The sequence below is a fragment of the Pristis pectinata genome, chromosome 27 (genome assembly GCF_009764475.1).
Source record: "Pristis pectinata isolate sPriPec2 chromosome 27, sPriPec2.1.pri, whole genome shotgun sequence".
NCBI classification, from domain to species: Eukaryota; Metazoa; Chordata; class Chondrichthyes; order Rhinopristiformes; family Pristidae; genus Pristis; species Pristis pectinata.
Window position 1 is genome coordinate 14,792,011 of NC_067431.1, and position 18,998 is coordinate 14,811,008.

Sequence of the window (18,998 nt, forward strand, 5' to 3'; positions counted from 1 at the left end):
TGGTGATTTATAGTTTTATCTGCAGTTTGGAGGAACATGCTTCAAATTTGCTTTAAACCATTTCCTCAGGGTCCAATGTGTAACATCAATGCACTGCACCACATAGTGGTCGGTTGTAGTTCACATTCATGCTAGATTCATAATCTTAGACACTCTATTACATTGAGTGGAGTAGGTACCTTTTGGTATAGAACAAGTTAACATAGCCCCATACTGCCTGACAGAATGATGAATGGAGAAATAGAGAGAGGGGGAAAGGGACACATTCTCACTCATCAATGCTCCTCTTTCCCCTGAGAGATGTGAACATTCCCAACACCTGTGACCTGAGAGCAATGCATCTATTCAACCAAAAGAGAGCATATTTTGTGTCAAAATGGACTATGTGGATCTTGCATATAAATTGTAGGAGAATCTTTACAAATGATTTCCATTTATGTTGGTGCCTTTCACTACCAGTTCATTATGTCTGAAAGTGCGTAACAGTCAAAGAACTGTACTCATTCATGCAGAGCAACCAACAATTGTCACACAGCTGGTTCCCATAAACCTTTATGTAATAATGACCAGGTGATTTGTGGTCTAATGGTTATGATTGGAAGATAAGTATTGAGCAGAACACCAGAGATAATTCTATTTCACTTGTTTGAAATAGTGCAATGGGATATTTTTTGTCCACCTAAGTGAGCAGATAGAACCTTGGCTTACTGAAAGGTGGCACCTCCAACAGTGAAGCATTTTCTTGGTGCTACACTTTTTGTGCTTGGTCCCACACTCCAGAAACTTGAGAAATTTAATGCTTTACTTTCTGGAGTCATTCTTGAAACCACAAATAACTATTATGCACTGCCCTCTCAATGTACTTTAACTCACACAAACTATGGCTGAAGATTTCTTCTCTGTGATCATTGTTGCTACATAGCAGGCCCTTCTTTATAAATAGGTGTATGATTTAATTACACAAACATGTAGAGGAAAGTCACCCTGAGTATCTGTGGAATTTTGCTCGCAGAAGTGGGATGATGTGAGGGTGGTGATGATCTGAGACTCACTGCCTATAAGAATGGTGGAATCAGTCAGTGCTTTCAAAAAGTCCTTGAGAAAGAATAATTCACAGTCAAGAGGAAAAGAGCAGGGGAATGGGACTGACAGGATTGCTCAACAGGGAGCTGGCACGGACTGATTGGGCCAAATGTCCTCCTTCCGTACCATAATGTTTCTGTGGTTCTACATAATTCAAACTTTCACCTTGCATTCTGTGCTGGATTGAACAGACATATGTGATTAGAACTTCTCAAATTACATGCCCTGTTGATGTAGTATGGATGGTGGAAAGCAAATGCAACACTCAAATGCCTCAACAAGTGCAGAAAATACACCACGAATATTAAACCAGATGTTTTCTTTTATAAAATTTTTTTACTTGAAAATCTGCTCAGAAGTTGCAACAGAGTAACCTATCTCCCTGGGCTCCTTCATAGTTGTAGAGCCTCCTTTCATACCTGCAGCTCATGAATTTTTGAAGTGAAGGAAGTAGATTTTCAAATTGAGCACAAAACACCTTCACTGTATACTGTCCTTTGTACTGACTAGCGTGAAAGTCATTACGTGGCAGCCTCCTGATCAGTGGTGGCTTTGGTGATTTCTATTTTAGTTAAATTAGATAAAGAGAAAACGTAGCAGGTTAGTTTAACCTTTGAGCAAATCCTCTGCCGATAAATTACTTCATTAGTTCAGGAGTGCACAGTATGACAAGGACTCATTAACTGATGTCATAGCTGGTTATTCTGGAGCACGACAGCTAAAGCTTGAAGGTAGATTCCTGATTAATGAAAAAAAACATTGTGTGACCTCCAAGTGATATTTAAACATATTTTTTCACCAGGCTGGGATTGGTTAGAGTTCCACGCCAGGCTTTACAAACCAATGCTGTTTTGTAGAATGCGCTTATTTAATAGTTCTTGATCTAATCTACAATTGTGGTGCATCTGCAGAGCTTCCAAATTACACCTTTCTCTTTTGATTTACAGCTTCCCTTCCACGTAAATGTTCTGCTTCCTGCAACCTCCTTCAGCTGTAGATTGAGAAATCCAGGGGCATCCATTAATACAAGTTAGAACAGCTGTGTGTTGACCTGAAGGATTGAGGCACGTTGCCTTTGATCTAGGATGACTATACTTCAGTTGATATAAACCGTGAGCTGGTTGAAGCTTACAGCACAAAAGGGAATTGGATACGTACTTGAAAGTGCAGGGCTGTGAGGGAACTGCAGGGGAACAGATCTAACAGTACAGCCCTTTCAAAGAACCATCACAGGAGCAACGTTCTAAATCGTTTTACTGGCACTGCATAAAATTAGTATTTACACAGGAATGCATCTTCACTATTGCATGTTTTGTGACTGCATCAATAAAAGCAAAAATTCCATTTGGTTCCTTTTATGGCTTCAGGATACTAAATATCTCCCACTTACTATGCCAAGGAAAGTTCAATGCAGCAGAACACCACCAAAATAACTGTGCTTGTGGAACTGTTGAAATGTCACAGTGGATCTTTTCATGGACCAGGAATCATGGATTTTTTCCAATGTCAATATACTGTCTGTTTAGGGCTATAATGCAGAAAAGGCTGTGTTGATTTGAAATGGCAGTCTGAGTGCTTAAGTTGCCCTTAGCTATTTAAAGAATAACAGCACATATTGTGGTTATTCTTATTTGCCTGAATTTTGTTTTCAGAAATTAAGGGAAAAATAGCCATATTTAAAGTCGCACTTCATGTCATGGATTATATCCACACAAGCTTAAGAGGAATGTTGTAGATACAACACCAACAACTATTTGTTACAACATTAACTATAGTGAACATTTCCCAAGAGCTGCACAGGGGTTTTATTAAAAATTGACACAGTCATAAAGAAAGATAGTAGGAAAGTTTGGCAAAAAAGTACTATTAATACATCCACAGTGGCCCATAAACTTTTTTACAGACTCTCACATTCTAAAATGGTCAACTTGAGTAGGATGCCCTAAATCTAAATGCAGTGGAGTGATTAAAAGGATGGTCAAGTGACCAGAATTGGAGGAAGGTAGGGTTGGAAGCGGGTAGAGGAATATAATTTTCTATGAGCCTGACTCTGCCAAGCTGGCCAGTTTTCACTGCACTTACTTCTTTAATTGTCTCTACACTAAACACAACTCGGTAAGTATGCAGCAAAGATGCCAACCTCCAGCTGAAACACCAAATTGATTCAAGGTATCTTGTGGCCAATCTAATTTATACAAGTCAATAAACTTCATGCATATGAATGCGAGTTTGATGACAACAAGGAGTTTCAGCTGCAGAGTCTCTTATTTAAAATCAGTATTGAAACATTCAAACCCACTCACTTCCTTTTATGGAACACAATGTAGGGAAAACAATAATTGATTTAGACTTAAGTGGATCAAGTTGCAGGTTTTGTAAAATTTGGCAATCCCCATGGGCAAGTTTAAAAACCTGCAGATGCTGGAAATCAAAAATAAAAGCAGACAATGTTGGAAACACTCAGCAGGTCAGGCCACATCTGAGGAAGGAGGAACTGGGACCTGCTCAGTATTTCCAGCACTTTCTGTTTTTATTTTGGATTTCCTCCATCTGCAAGTTCTATGGTTTGCATTTACTTGTTGAATTCACCGCCACCTCTCTTCCTGGAATGCCTAACCCAAAGAAACTCTACTCTGCTCTCCAACAGGATTTCCAGCTGTCTCTCTTGCCTTGTTCATCCCCAGTTCTGATGAAGGGTCTTTGATCTGAAACGTTAACTCCATTTCCCTTCCCATAGATATGAGTACTTCCAGTATTTTCTAATGTTATCCCATTGATGTCAGTTTGTATATTGATCGTCAGAGCCATACAGCATGGAAACAGGCTCCTGGCCCACTGAATCCACCTTGACCAAGTACCCATTTACACTTAACCCATTTTTTAAGTTGCTCCACATTCCTATTAACTACATCCAGCTCCTACCACTCACCATTAGAGGCAATTAACCTACCAATTTGCATATCTTTGGGATGTGTGAGGAAACCCCTACTGTCACAGGGAGAACATGCAAACTCCGTACAGGGAAATTACTGATGGGGCAGGTATGAGTGTGGAGAACCAGTGTCCCTTTTTCCCCTCTCCTTGCAAACTTTACTCCATGGCCTTGCTATTGATACCTAAATCTTAGGAATAAAGAAAAAAAAGTGATTTTAACTGCCTATCTGGGAGGAATGGGGTGGGTTATGATATAAGATCAATTACAAAGCATTTAAGGCTGCTGCTCTTTTAGAATTTTGTGAAGCCTCAAGGTTCCTGTCGCTCAGTCTCATCTCACAGGTGGGGGAATAGCACAAGCAACAGAAAAGTGGCAACGGACAGTCATAGATAATAAACAACTTTGTTGACAGCTCCAAATAAATGTTTCTCTGTGAACACTAGTTGACCAAGAATAAGAGTTCAGTTTTGCAAAACCTTGCTTAGTTTTAGATTTTGACTGCACTCTGACCACCAGTGAGCCACTCTAATATTAATGACTGATTCAAGATGGTCTGGTGAAGTGTCAGATTTTTTGACCAACCGTCTGTCAAATGAAGGACAAGATGATTATCACTGCAAGCTAACTGATGCATTAACACCTGTATTTATGCAACAGTAAACTGTTAGTTAATACAGTGAAGGTCGTCATAAGCTACTTGTATAGATCCAGTGGCAAAGAATTTTAAACAGTGGTGATTTTGACTGGTATGAAAGATACTAATCTGCTGTTGTGATTGGTTGTAGGTTGCATGTGATGTATTGATGTGTAATGAATCTAAGTAAGACCTTCCGAGCCTACAAGCCCGACTGAGCCTGAACATTTGAAACAAAATCTGTTTGTAACACAGCATCCTTGGGTGACTTCTCACTCTTAGCTGCTTCTGTCCAATCTAACTTTTTATTCCTCCTCCATGATTAAGAGGGATTCCCACTGAGAAATTTATGACCCAATCCAAAGCTAAATGTCTCAGCTTAACCCCAGACTCTAATATGTTAAACAGTTTAATAATGCAAGTTAAATAATACCAACCTTTAGTTGCTGCATTATAATTGCCTCGAATGTAACATCCACCTCTTAGTGATGCTCATACAATACCTACAATAAAGGCAGCTATAGGGCCAACATTGCGATGGAAGTAGGGAGATTTTTTATTTATTCATATTTTGGGATCTGAGCATCACTGGCTAGGCCAGGCCAGCACTTACAACCCATCCCTCATTTTACTTGAACTAAGTGGGCCATTTAAGAGTCAACTATATTGGTGGGATTGGTGTCACATAAAGGCCAGACTGTATAAGAATGGCAGGTTTTCATCCCTGAAGGACATTAATGGGTTTTACAATTGAACAGTCTTGTAGGCATAATAAAGCTGTTATTTTTCCCCAAAGTCCAGACTCTTAATTTAAACCCCACTGCTGAAAAAGGTGGCATTAGGTGACTGAATGTTTAGATCTGTGAACTTCATGTCCTGTACTTGATCTGAGTGTCATACTGTGACTTTGTCCTGATCTGTCAATGAAGATACTGCACTGTCTGATTAAAATCATGGTAATAACTGGACTGACATATGTAAAGGTAGGAAGGACTGGCATTAATTTTCCAGTAGTCTATGTGTTGATAGGTTTGCCTGCGTTAGAACACTGTGCTCCAATCATCTTTGCTTGACGTATCTCAAAGCTGTTGATGTAAGATCCCAAAATATTGACTCAGCAACTAAGAATCTTACCCGTTTAAAAAATATCTATTTTCCCAAATGATGATATTTAAAAAATATCATTAAATCTTTTGCTCACCAGAAATTGTCATTAGCACTTCATAATTTATACATTGGCCCCAAGTTTTCAGTAGTCTCCATCCTCATTAGCTCAAACTCCTTCCTAAATCACTAAGTTAGTGATTGAATTAAGTCATGCATAAGATATTAGAGTCTTCAACTCAGGGCCAAGCTGGTGAGTTAAAAGCCTTGAAATGTGTTGGTGACATTTTTTTCAGTATTACAATTTTCCTAACAATATTTCATAAAGTTCTAAGTGTATCACAAAATTTGCTCACATCAGTTTAAAGCAGCACTACCGTCCTTCCTCATGTAATGCTAATCTGCTTTAACAACAGCCGATATCAGGGGGCAAATTTCCATTATTAATAGTATCTTTTTTCACAGCTCTGATCTTAGGAGGTTGCCCTTAAATAATCACACCACAATACAACAAACACTTCAGCTGTTAGGGAATACTGGCAAACAATGTATGCATGCTACAATGATGAGGGGAGAGCAGGGGCAGAGTCCTTCCAGAGAGCAGAGGAACCTGCACAGGCTTCTGAAGAACAATGCGCTCAGGAGACAGCCTGCTTGTTCAAAGAGCATGTCTGACAGGAGGCTGCCAGGGAGGCACCTATGTGGGTGTGTGTCTTCTATGAATTCCTGGACTTCTGTGAGCACTGTGCCTTAGACCTTTGTCTCTTCTAGGCATGAAAGCAAAACGTGCATATGTGAAAAACATATTGTTCCCTGCTTTACTTGTAGAACCATTCTTACATCTGCAATGCAGCAGTGAGTCATACAGGGGGTTATTTCAGCAAAGGCAGCCTGCAAGGATCCTGAGGCTAGGTTTCTGAGAGTGACTTTGAGAGCAATGCAGCCACTTACGTTTGGTTGTAACTTGAGTCTGTCTGGCAATCAAGATTAGAATGATGGACTTCCAGTCGGGCGCAGAGTTGGCTGATGCAGAATTAATCCCCCTCCACTCTGCTCTGATCTCCACTTCAGAAACAAACTACTTACATTTCAGTCAAGTCACACACCAGGCAACCTTGCAGGATGAGATTGCCAATTAAGTGATGGACTGAGATGGTTCAGCATCATTTCACAGAAGATGTTGGAAGCCAACAGATGGAAGAAATGCTCATCTTTCAGTCTGGGCACCTTTGAACCAAACCCCAGAAGCCAAAAGCATCCAATTCCATCCGGTCTCTGAGCCACCCATCTCAAAATAGTACCCTCTTGTGGTATATATCACAATGTGCTGAATTTCCCTGTTTATCCATTTTAGCTTTGGTGGAAGCATTGCAGAAACCAGGGAAAAACAGCACAGGTGCAGTTAATGACAGGAATGTAAAAGTCCTGTGGATACGAAACTGAATGTATGAACATATGAAATTGACAGGCAGTGCATCAAGGCAGCCACACACCATCTATAATTTGTCAGTATAGCAAATTACATTGAGATTTCTTTCTTTAGAGAGATGAAGAACAAGTAGGCATTTTATATTCTTTTCACATGTCTTTAATTAGTACCTTGTAATCGTCTGAATATTTAGTAGACATCTTGAATCATCAACTAAATGACTGTCTCCACTCTCTTTGTGGATTTCTTTAACACTGTCATTGTACATTGGTGTAAGAATTATTGTGTGGAACACAACGCTATTTTGAAATAAACCCATGTTAAAGTTACCAATTCTAATGTAGGGTCATTGATATGAAATGTTAACCTTGACCTCCACTTGCCACAGAAACCCTAACCTTCTGAGCTTTTCCAGTATTTTCTGTTACTTAACATCTGGCTATATTGATTATTTGCATTTTGTCATTGCATAGATGGACCCACTGTCAGTCTGTTGTGAGCAAAGCACTTATCAAAGAGTAGAACTAGTGGTAGATGAAAGATACCACTGCATGTGATGGAGGGCAATACAAACATTTGATAGCATTATAAACTTGTGCCCTAAAGGCTGACAGTAGATGACCTCCATCTGACACAAATAGCTTTCAGACTTCAATCTACAATTCTAATTTGCTATTCTAATACTCTAAATATTTAACATATTAAAATATATAATTGGTATCTCTGGCCAGTGATAGGAGCAGTGCAACCCCCACATTAATTAAGGAGTAAATAGCTTGTTTCATCTGAATGTAGACTTCTTGTCTCATTCAACTGTGCTCTGCCAAAGCAAATGATATCAAATGGCACCACTATAATCAGAAGATGCACCTAAACTGTTTCACAGGGTGGTATTGCATTGTTTGTACTGGATTATCAAGCAGTAAGTGTGCATAAAAGGGTGGTAAGATGAATTAGGAAGGTGTATCAAGGCATTAGTATTTTACCTCCAAGATCAAGGCTTGAATCTATATGAGACAATGGGGATAAAAGCTACTGATTGGAGGTCGCAATAAGTCTGGATAGTTTCATTGTTACATGGGTTAAGAAGCTGCACTCTACTGCAAGCATAGCAGGACAGCTCAACCAGAAAGGAATGATAAAGGACAAATGAAATGTCAAGGCAGTTAGTAAGCCCAAAAATGATTGAGCCAGCAGAGCCTGTTTGCTCTAAATCAGCAGCCTGCAGCTATGCAACTGCCAAGCAATAACAACAAAGAGCAAATCATTATAGGAAGCCTAATGCATAAGGAACATTCACTGTAAGCAAAGAATTGAGAAAGAAAGGGTGGAAAGCAAAGCATGCTGGGATGACTCACACAGGGCCATACCAGACTGTGAATGTCTGCTCATATCCACCATCATAACCTGGGTCCCAGGAGGCATTAGCAGAGGTCATCGTGGCTGTGACTCGAACATTGGTTGGAGCATGTGGACTTGTGCCTGCAAAGAAGAAAAGCGAAAACTTAGATCTCACAGAGTCAGCATTTGCCTACAAAATCCCTTATCATGATAACACATGATTCCATTGTAATACTCTCCACTTTCCAAATCTCTCATTAACAAACCAACATGTGCATTCTCTCAAATAACTAGAAAATAAAAAAAGAAATGTATTAGATGTATGCAATGGTACAGAGAACTCTTCTGTGCAAATATATACGACTGGCAGAATAAGCCTTTGAAGCAAACAGTATGTATGGATTTAGAAGATAAGTAGCTCCATTACTGGAGAAAAGATACTGTGGATTACGGACAAGATTAGGAATAAATTTGTTGGTCCTAATGGGCTTTTCCAGGCATTGTAACTGAATACTGTCTAGTACTGTTTTACCCAGTACTAGGCAATATTCAGTTACCATTAGCACTACTTCCTGCTCAGAGATGCCAGATAAACTTTGCAATCAAACTATTCCAAAATAAAATAGAAGTTATGGACCATTTACAACAGACCAGTGTTGTAAGAAAGTCAGCTGCTGGGGAAGAACGAATCCACATTAAGGTTAAAGGTCCGGGATTAATTTTCAGGATACTGTTTCCATCAGTTGGGTTTAGGGTTTGGTTTGTCAAACGCTAAATCATGTTAATTATGGAGGCTATTTTTGGCATATCCAGGAAATAAGGATTAATTTCCAGTAAATTGATCAAAGCAGCCTGAAAGAGTAAATTGCAGGGATGTTAAAATATTATCTTTTTTATATTTTCTTTTGAGTACTTGCTTATTAGTTATTAAAGAATTAATCATGCAATGGAACAGTTCACAGAAGGGGCAGGCTCCAAGAATATCCCCATCCTCAGCAATGGGAGGGCCCAGCCTGTGAGTACTAACAACAAGGCTGAAGCATTTGATATGTTTAGCCAGAAATGGTGAGGGTGTGGTCCCTCTTGGCTTCCTCCTGAATTCCTGGAGTGAACTGAATGTCTTCAAATAATTCTGCTTATTCCATCCAATATCAGGAAATGGCTGAAAACATTGGATACAGCAAAGGCAACAGCGTGGCTGCAGGAATGAAGAACTGCGTTCCAAGAACAGCTGCAGCTCAAGCCAAGACGTGTCATTACAGTGACAACACTGGAACCCACCAAATAATATAGAAAGCATAGGTTATATAGGTTCTGTTCATGAAAAGCAAGATTAATCAAATCTGGCTAATTATTGCCCAATCAATTACCATTTCCACTATTAGCACTTCAGCTTCCTAAGAGTAATAAAGGAAGAGGAACACATACTGGCTTTGCCAGCAATAGCTGCATGACGAAAAATGAATTAAAAACTCATGGCTCCTCGGATCTGCTCTGCCAATCAACCCAGGCTGATTTTCCATCTCAACCACTTCCACCCATCATCATATCCAAAGAACATTAGAACTGGCCTGTTCTGCATATTATCAACGTCATGGCTGATCTACCTCAGTTCCATTTTCCTGCACTATCCCTATCCAGCAATCTATGGATTCCCTGCTTTGAAAGAACTCAATGACTGAGTATACACAGCCCTTGGAGTACAAAATTCTCATCAACTCGATTCTGTGAGGTGATGCATTTTAGTAGGAGAGACAATCTAGAATACAGGATCCTGTTCTAAAAGGGGTGCACAAGAAGAGGTACCTAGGAGTATGTGAGCATAAATCATTGAAAGTGGTAGGATGAGTTGAGGAAGAAGTTAATGAGATATGTAATTCTGGGATTATTGATAGAAGTTTGGTGTATAACAGTAGAGAAGTCTTGCTGAACCTTTATAAAAATGCTGGTCCAGCCTCAGCTGAAATACTGTGTTCCATTCTGGTTGCCTTATTATAGGAAGGATGTGAAGGTATTAGATAGGGTCCAGAAAAGATTTACGAGAATGGTTCCTGAGATAAGGGACTACAGTTACAAAGGGGGTGAAATTAGGGAATTGCTCTGGTGGAGAGCCGGAACAGGCATGATGGGCCAAATGGTCTCCTGCTATGCTGTAAGCATGCTATGATTCTACAAACAGCCTCTTATTCTGGGAAGGTGACTCTTGGTTCCAGACTCATATCCATTTACATCTAAAAGTTGTCGATCTCGGTCTTCAATATACTCAGTAAGTGAACATCCTGGGGTAGAAAATTCCTAGGATATACAACCCTTTGTGCAGAAATATCTTATTTAATCACTATATCCTGAACACATTCTGAAAGTATCCCTCCCCCAGCCATGTTCTGGACCCTCTGGCTAAGGAAAGCAGATTCTCAACATTTCCCTGTCAATTCCTCAAAGGAACTTGATGTTTCAATGAGATCACCTCTTAGTTTTCTAAACCCTGTTGATCCAAGTCTATCCTACTTAACTGCTGCTTACAGTTCAACTACCTCATCCCAACATTGATACAGCATTTCTTTACCCAGCTGTGCTCATTTCTAACAGTATCCCATGTATGACTGGGAGACACATGTGATATTTACTTGGTTAGATCATGGAGTCATACAACACAGAAAGAGGGTCTTCAGGCCACTGCATCTCCACTGCCCATCAAGCATTCATTTTACACTAATCCTGCACTAATTCCATTTTATTCTTCTCAGATTCCCATCAACTCTCCCCAGATTTTACCATTTGTCTATGCACCAGGGACTATTTACAGTGAGCAATTAACCTGCTAACCCTCGCATCTTTGGCAAGTGGGAGGAAACCGGAGCAACCAAACGAAACTCATAAGGTAACGGGCAGAACGTGCAAACTTCACCAAACGGGACTGAACCCAGGTCACTGGAGCTGTGAGGCAGCACCTCTGCTAGCACTGCCATTGTGCTGCTTTTGGTGTCTGAATTTCACAACAGCCAGGCATTGAAAAGTAATGAGTATTGCACTTGGGAGCTTTGAGTAGCTGTGATTAAATCGTGCAGTTGCAGCCCAGTAATGTGTCTTAGCAACCAGATTGCTTGAAGGAACTTTGGCATTAAATCAGCTTGACAAATGTGATCTTCTATATGATGAGCCTGAACCACACCACCACTGAGCACTCCCGGACCAATTAACATCCCTCCATCAGGACAAAGCTACACTTGGACTGGAACTCTGTGGCTTCAATCTTGATCTTTGTTTGTATTGTCATTTTAATTTATTTCTGTTCTGTTAATAAAACATGTCTTTGGATTAATGTGGAATTGAATGACATTCATGTTACTGATATTGCTCAAAAGGAATTGCTGCAAAATCGGTGTCTTCAGTAATTAAACAGCTGAAAGTAACAGTCAAATACAACAGGTCATCACATTCTTCATAGATTAACAAGGTACCCATGGATTCAAGGATGGCCAATAAAGGGAGCTTCACATGATTGTTGAATTTACAGTTTTCTTTGTTTTCTGGAACATACAAGTCAGAAAATGCAGTTAACACAGTTTTATTAACACCACGCTGCTATCTGTGCAGGAGTTATTCCTGATGCAGTGTGAATCTGCATCATTTAAAAACGTAAACACTTTCTCATCCGTTGTCTTTTCCTCATGAGGTACAGCTCCACTGGTATAATCATCCAAGTGGCCATCCGACTCTTTTTAGCCCCCAAAATGGTTCAAACTTTAAATTTTCCTTCTCAAATCCTTTCAGAGCCTCCTCACCTCTGTAACGTCCTTCAGCCTTCTACAAGTTCCTGTACACCAAATCTGATAATTTTCTGCTTCTGGCCATTCCTTGCTCCTCCAATAATGACAGAACTTTCCCTCTGTGTCCTTCTGAAATCTACCTGGCAAGGTTATCTTTTCCCCCTCCTGCCTTTCTCCATGCTTTGCTGTCCCTTATTCATTCAATTTGTTTCACAAGCCACCTGTTGCTAAGTTTCACATTGCTTGTGAGTTGTTGAAGGACTAGGTATGGGTGTAGTGTGGAGATGCAATATACCCATTGCCATCCATTGACAAGCCTGCAACCCCAACATAGTACATGAGAATATAAGAAACAGGAAAAGTAAGCCATTCGACAAGATCAAGGCTGATGTTCCACCCCAGAACCAGCTTCCTCCCTATCCCTTGATTCCTTATAATTATAATAATAATTCTTATAATATCCAGAAATTATCAATCTCTGTTTTTGAGTGCAATAAAATTCTGAGCCTTCAGGATACAGAATTCCAAAGACTTACTACATCCTTTGAGAAAAGAAATATCTCCTCACCAATTTCTATGTCATTCTTTGCTGAGTTCTAAAATGCGTCCAATCCTCAGGTTTACTGTTTTTTTCTGGCAACTTTATGAACTTTTCCTGAGACTTAAAATTATCATCATTTTTTTCTGTAATCCATGATTGGACCACTTTACATCTTATGTTTCCATGCCATAAAGGAATGTATATTTCTTTTTACCAAGTCACTTTTTTTTAAATGCTAGACATTGCCTCTTCAATGTCATATCCTTTATATGGTTTCCTCATCTAACTTTGTTTAGATTGAAATTTCTGGTTTCATGATGGAACTTAGTGTAAAATTCAATCATATTTTGGTCACACTTTCCAAGGGTCCACTTTACAACAAGATTATTAATTACCCGTTTCTCTTTGCACAGTACTGGATTTAAAATAACCTATTCCCTAGCCAGTTCCTCAACATGCTAGAAATTTATCTCATATACATTCCAAGCGTTCATCTTCAACATTGATTGTACTAATTTGACTTGTTCTAACTATATCAGAATCAGGTTTATTATCACTGACTTATATAAGGCGGAATTTGTTGTCTTGGGGTAGCAGTACAGTGCTGTACAGTACATGAAGATTGAAGTCCCCCAAGCCCTGCTACATGCTCCTCTAATTTCTTCATTTATACCATGCCTCATATCACTATTATTATTTGAAAGCTTATAATCAGATCCCCTCTAATGGTTCCTGCCCCCTACTACTCCTTAGCTTTACCTAAGCAGATCCTAATTCTAAACCACATTACTGATGTCATCCCAATTCCAACACTATCCCACCTCCTCTTGCTTTTTGCTTGTCCCTCCTAAATGTTGAATGCCAAGGGATATTCAGTTCCTGGCTTTGGTCATCTCCAGCCTTGTTTCTGTATTGGCAATTAGATCATAACTATTTACGACTATTTATAACATTAATTCATCCACCTTGTTGCAGGTGCAGTGTGCATTTAGATAGGGTGCCTCTAAATTCAGCCTTCTACCATACCTGCTGCCTATTTATTTTGCTTGCCATATTTCTAACTTCCATTTCCAGTAGCAGAACTATTACACTCTTTCAATAAAATAAAAATCACTTATTTTAGTTGGCTGAGTGTTGGAAACACTCTACCTGTTGATGATCACTGCCATTACAATTATTGCAGTTTGCTTGTAGGTGTGCTTTTATTTGGAAGTATGGTCAGGCCGTGCATACAACAGTACTTACAACCAAACATCACCTTCTGATGTCCCTACAACATGCTAAGAAAACAACAGGACACCTGCATCTACAAAGTAAAACTGAGGAGGCATTAACATATTTGCTCACCTTTTCAATCATGGTCATAAACATTGGTTACAAAGCCCCAAGACATGATTTGATCTGAAACATTATTTCTGTTTCTCTTCCCACAAATGCAGCGTGACTAGCTGAGTATTTCCAACATTTTCTGTTTTTATTATCACAAAGGTATAAATGGTGTGTGAAGTGAATAAGTGACCACAATATTGAAAGATCACTGCAAATCACAAACAGCAGGGGGATCTCTTGGCTGGTGGGATAACTTTTAAAGGTGTTCATTTCTTCTTGTTGAGGTGCTTTCCAGATTTTCTTCTCTCTCTAATCATTACTCTAAGAGGGGGATCTTGCTGTCATCTTCTTGAACAAGAGGACAGTAGCAACACCCAGGATGATTCACATTTTGTTTCTCCTCACCCACATTTTTAAAAAACTCCAATCAGGCAAAAGCTATGTGAGAAACCATGGGTTTGAGTCCATTTATTTGTATCCGTTGTCGTCCCTGACACGTTTTCACTGAGGATTAGGTTGAGAAAATTTGGTAATTGTACTCCATTCTCCATTATGGTTTAGTTCTGCACCTGCAATAGCAACTTGGCAATAGTGTACATTAAATATTACAATGATTAGGCTCTGTATTTTCATGTTAATTGCAATGCTAAAGTGGGCCTTCTTTCAACATAACCTTACTGCACAAGATAATGAAATTAATCAACTAGCCTGATCAAGCTGAGTTCTCAAGGACATTTGCAATAACCGATGTCTATTGCATAAAATCAGCACAATTCAAACTGATTTATTTTTATATTACATGAAGAGGCTGCACGATTATCATGCAGGCAGAATTAACTCATGAAACTAAAGCCAGAGGTGAAAATGAAAAACTGTCTAATGTGGGGCTTGAATAGGCAATTGAGCTTGGCAAGGAAAGAAGTTGGTGAGGTTGTAACACTAAAAAGGCCACGTGGTGGTGCTTGGATCATGATGCTACTGCAGAATGTGGGATGTCACACCTTGGGAAGAAAGGTGTGCAATAACAAAGTATCCATAAACCAATTGTCAGTGGGAATGATCGGATGGAAAAATTAAAAGAAAGTTACTCCAGCTGTTGTGCTACACATACTGAGGTAAAGCTTCCTGTAACACAACAAACAATGTGAAAATGAAAGGTGAAGGCACAGTAATTAACTGTGATAATGAAATGATCACATCTATGGCAGGATAGAGTATAGTTATAATCATTTGGTTCTCTTCATGAAATTCACTTTGTCTCAATGTTCTCAAAATTACTTCCAAGGGTTTAGGAAACAATTAAAAAGGGATGCAAGAACATACAATAACAATTAAGCTGCCATGATCTGCTATTTCAACTTTCAGCTGCTTCCAAACAGGACTTGATGTAAAATAACTTCACAGAGTCCAACAGTAGACAACTGACAAATTTGCCCAGAATTTCCAAAGCCAACACCAAACATAAATGAAGAAAAACTCACCATTGTGACTGAACTTTGAAGGTATTCTCAACCACAGGTTTAAAGGATATGGCAGTAGACAGGCAATGTCTAGCACTTAAACAAAATGACTTGATAGAAAGAAATATACACTCCCTGATGGCATAGAAACATAACAGGTAAAGTGGTCCAACCATGGATTACAGTCAAAAACATGTTGCATCTATCCTATTTGTACAAACTAACACACTCATGCCTGGAGATATTTGCTTACAATTGGGTTGTAGTTCTCCTTTAAATACAAAACACTGATAATGATACGATTATGGCTTCAGTTTGTAAATTAATTAGGCAAACATACCCACCAATGTGAGCAAACAGTACAAATAACATTCTAAATCACTCTACACTCCAGCTCCAAGGGAGCAAGAAGAAAATACAATTCATAATGAGCAGAAACTCTCGTCTAAATTCCAGTAGCCAACTGCAAAAATGGTGACAGAATATAACCTTGACAAATGAGAGGAAATGTGAAGACAGCATTCAGTCAAGTGTGAAATTAAACTGAAAGCCTTTGCCATAGAAGTCACACTTCTCGTAAAACCTTCATGGATAATGATTGGTCCAAATCAAAAACTCTCTTTGCCATGGGACAGGCTGTTATCAGCAGGTAAGCGGCCACTTCTCCGGCTATCATCATAGATTCGGGGCGGCGCTAACTGCAAACATCCACTGTCATTTCAGCATGAACAGGAATGCAGAAATAAAAAACAGAAATGTTCCAAAAAAAATTTCAGTAGAAGTCCATGAAATGTAAACACAAATATTCAACAGAGAAGAAGAAACCTATTGGAAATTATGCTCAGATAACTCTGAAACTTTGCCTGCTAGCAGATCAAGGAGAGTGTGAAGGACCGTTAATCCACTATGACTGACAATACTTCAGTGCTTCTAATTCAAAGACATTGAAGGCTGTCTCTACATAGAATTTGAAATTATTTTCTTGCAAAATTAAATTTTCCCTCTGTAAAGGTATTCTTGTAATAATGACATCAACCAACATTCGTAACATGATAAAGATGATTTCCTCTGTGGTACGTGCAACAAAATTGTAAACCTGCTTGTGAAAAAGGTTTCATTGCACATAGCACAGAAATTAAATCTTCCCTCCCATGTTGGCCAGGGTGACTGAGACAACAGATCTTATTAAGTGTGATAATTTAAAAATAACATTTTAAAAAAAAGCAGAATTAAAGTGGGAACCATAATCTTCAAAAAAGAAAATTATGATCTGGTTTAACATTTAGATGGTGAGTGAAAAGCAGATTTATATCAATGTGGAACAGCAGATTCTTAATTGAAACAGTTACAGTTGAATTTCCTACTGCAGTCCTGCAGAGCTAGAGAAATTGAGACATAACAAGGTTTAATTTCTTCTTAGTTATTTTTAGTTATTTTGAGTTCATTGATTAATATATATGTTATTTGCCACATGCAGTAATTACTATGTTAAATTAATGCAGATGAGAACTTAATGCAAACAAATTAACAAATAAAAAAATGTACATAGAGAAAATGAAACCTCTTCACTAATAAGCTCCTCATTGGTTATCTTGATGCTTGTGATTTTGCACCAATTACTAATTCAATGTCACACAGATTTCCTTCATTTAAGATCCTTTTCGAATTAAAATTTGTGCTGTCTGTGATTAATTGTGCAAACTCAGCTCCTGCTGACAAAAAATTGATGAGATACTATTTCATGAAATGACATAGCACTGCAGGAGGCCATTTGGCCCATTTTAGTTGTGCTGTTTCTTTGAGACCAGTAACAAATTAGCCCAATCTCTCTGATATTTCTCCACAGTCTTGTAAATAATTCTTTATTAAGGAGATATATTCAACTTTCTTCTGAAAGTTGCATTTTCTATCCACCTTATCTTCACTTGCCTATCAGCTCCAATCTCAAATGAGTAAACTCTTGCTGTGCAGGGTTCTAGATTTCAACTGCAGTGAAGCACACCACACATGTTATTCAACATAATACATCCTGGTACTTTCACCTAAATGGATGATTACAAAGCAGGTTCACCACAACTCTAGATTGAAACTGCCGCTGGATTCTAAACGATAGACAAACCGGAATTCTCTCACAAATATACTCCCACAGAAATATAACCTATTATGCCTGTATGTATAAATCAAAAGCAAAGTGACTCTTCTTCAAAGTGCTTGCACCCATTTCAAGCAGAAGTCCCATTCCATTGGGAAAGTGGACCTGACACTTCCTGTAGTGATTCACAATGATACAAGTTTTGTTTGCCAGTGGCATTTGCTGCATGTGATGAGTTGGCAATGTTCAGGGCTGGTAATGACTGAAATTAAATCAAAGGATCTTCATGCAGGAATATGATTTAGTCATAATAAAATGAGCATTCCATCATTCTGAAAGTCATGAGTCATGCAGAATATAAAGTGCTGTTCGTAGGATATTGTTGCTACATTTTATAGCACTGTTTTCTCTGCCAATTTTATTGCATTAAAATGCCTGCCACCTACAGTACTGGTTGCAAACACAGCATCTGCCTCATCCCCAGCCTGACTGTGGTTAATCACGTACTACTGTCTGATCAGGGTGCTCGGGAGGTCCATGTGCCATTAAACTCACCCCAGACTCCCAACTATGAGGAGTGTTTGCCATGGTGAGTATACTTTAAGGATCCAACTTGTTTCCTAGTAGTCCCACTGTGCAGGGAATCTAGAAACTCCACTGTTGGGAAATACACAAGAATTGTTTCAAAAAGCAGATAAAGATATCAATCATCCTAACGATTTTGTTTTTAAAAAGCGGAATTTTCACTGTTAGCTTGGATATTTGCAATTGGGCGTCAGAGTTACACACTCAAGGTGAACTCCAATTTTTAGGCACCTCTGTTCTTATTTCAGATTTCCAACATTCACAGTGTTTTGCTTTTGTATAGATTTGTTTATGTGAATCTTTAAACCTAATCTGTAAATACCCACTACTTGACTTTCTTGTCTTCCTGCACTGTACTTTCTCTGTAACTGTAACACTATATTCTGCATTGTGTTATTGCTTTTCCCTTGTGCTGCCTCGATGTACTGATGTGGTGGAATGATCCATATGGATGGCATACAAAAAAAAAGTTTTCCACTGTATCTCGGTACATATGACAATACTTAACAAATTACCAATAAATTTCTTCCCTGATGTAAAAAATACACATAATCAATGGCAGATTGGAAAAGTATTCAATGATGAGCTTTAAGGTGCTCAAAAAAATCTTCCATTCTCTATTAAGTTGAGTTTAATAATGTATTGAACACCCCCAAGAATAAATAAAATGCGACGTTATAACAAAGTGGAATCAG

General features: G+C 38.8%; 1 protein-coding gene across 1 annotated transcript in view; it reads right to left on the reverse strand.

The window, feature by feature from the left end:
* LOC127583746 (protein turtle homolog B-like) overlaps positions 1-18,998 on the reverse strand; it is a 553,788-nt gene that overhangs the window by 60,989 nt on the left and 473,801 nt on the right. Inside the window, 1 exon segment of the mRNA XM_052040046.1 lies at positions 8,556-8,667. Within this exon segment, the coding sequence (XP_051896006.1) occupies positions 8,556-8,667 (112 nt within the window).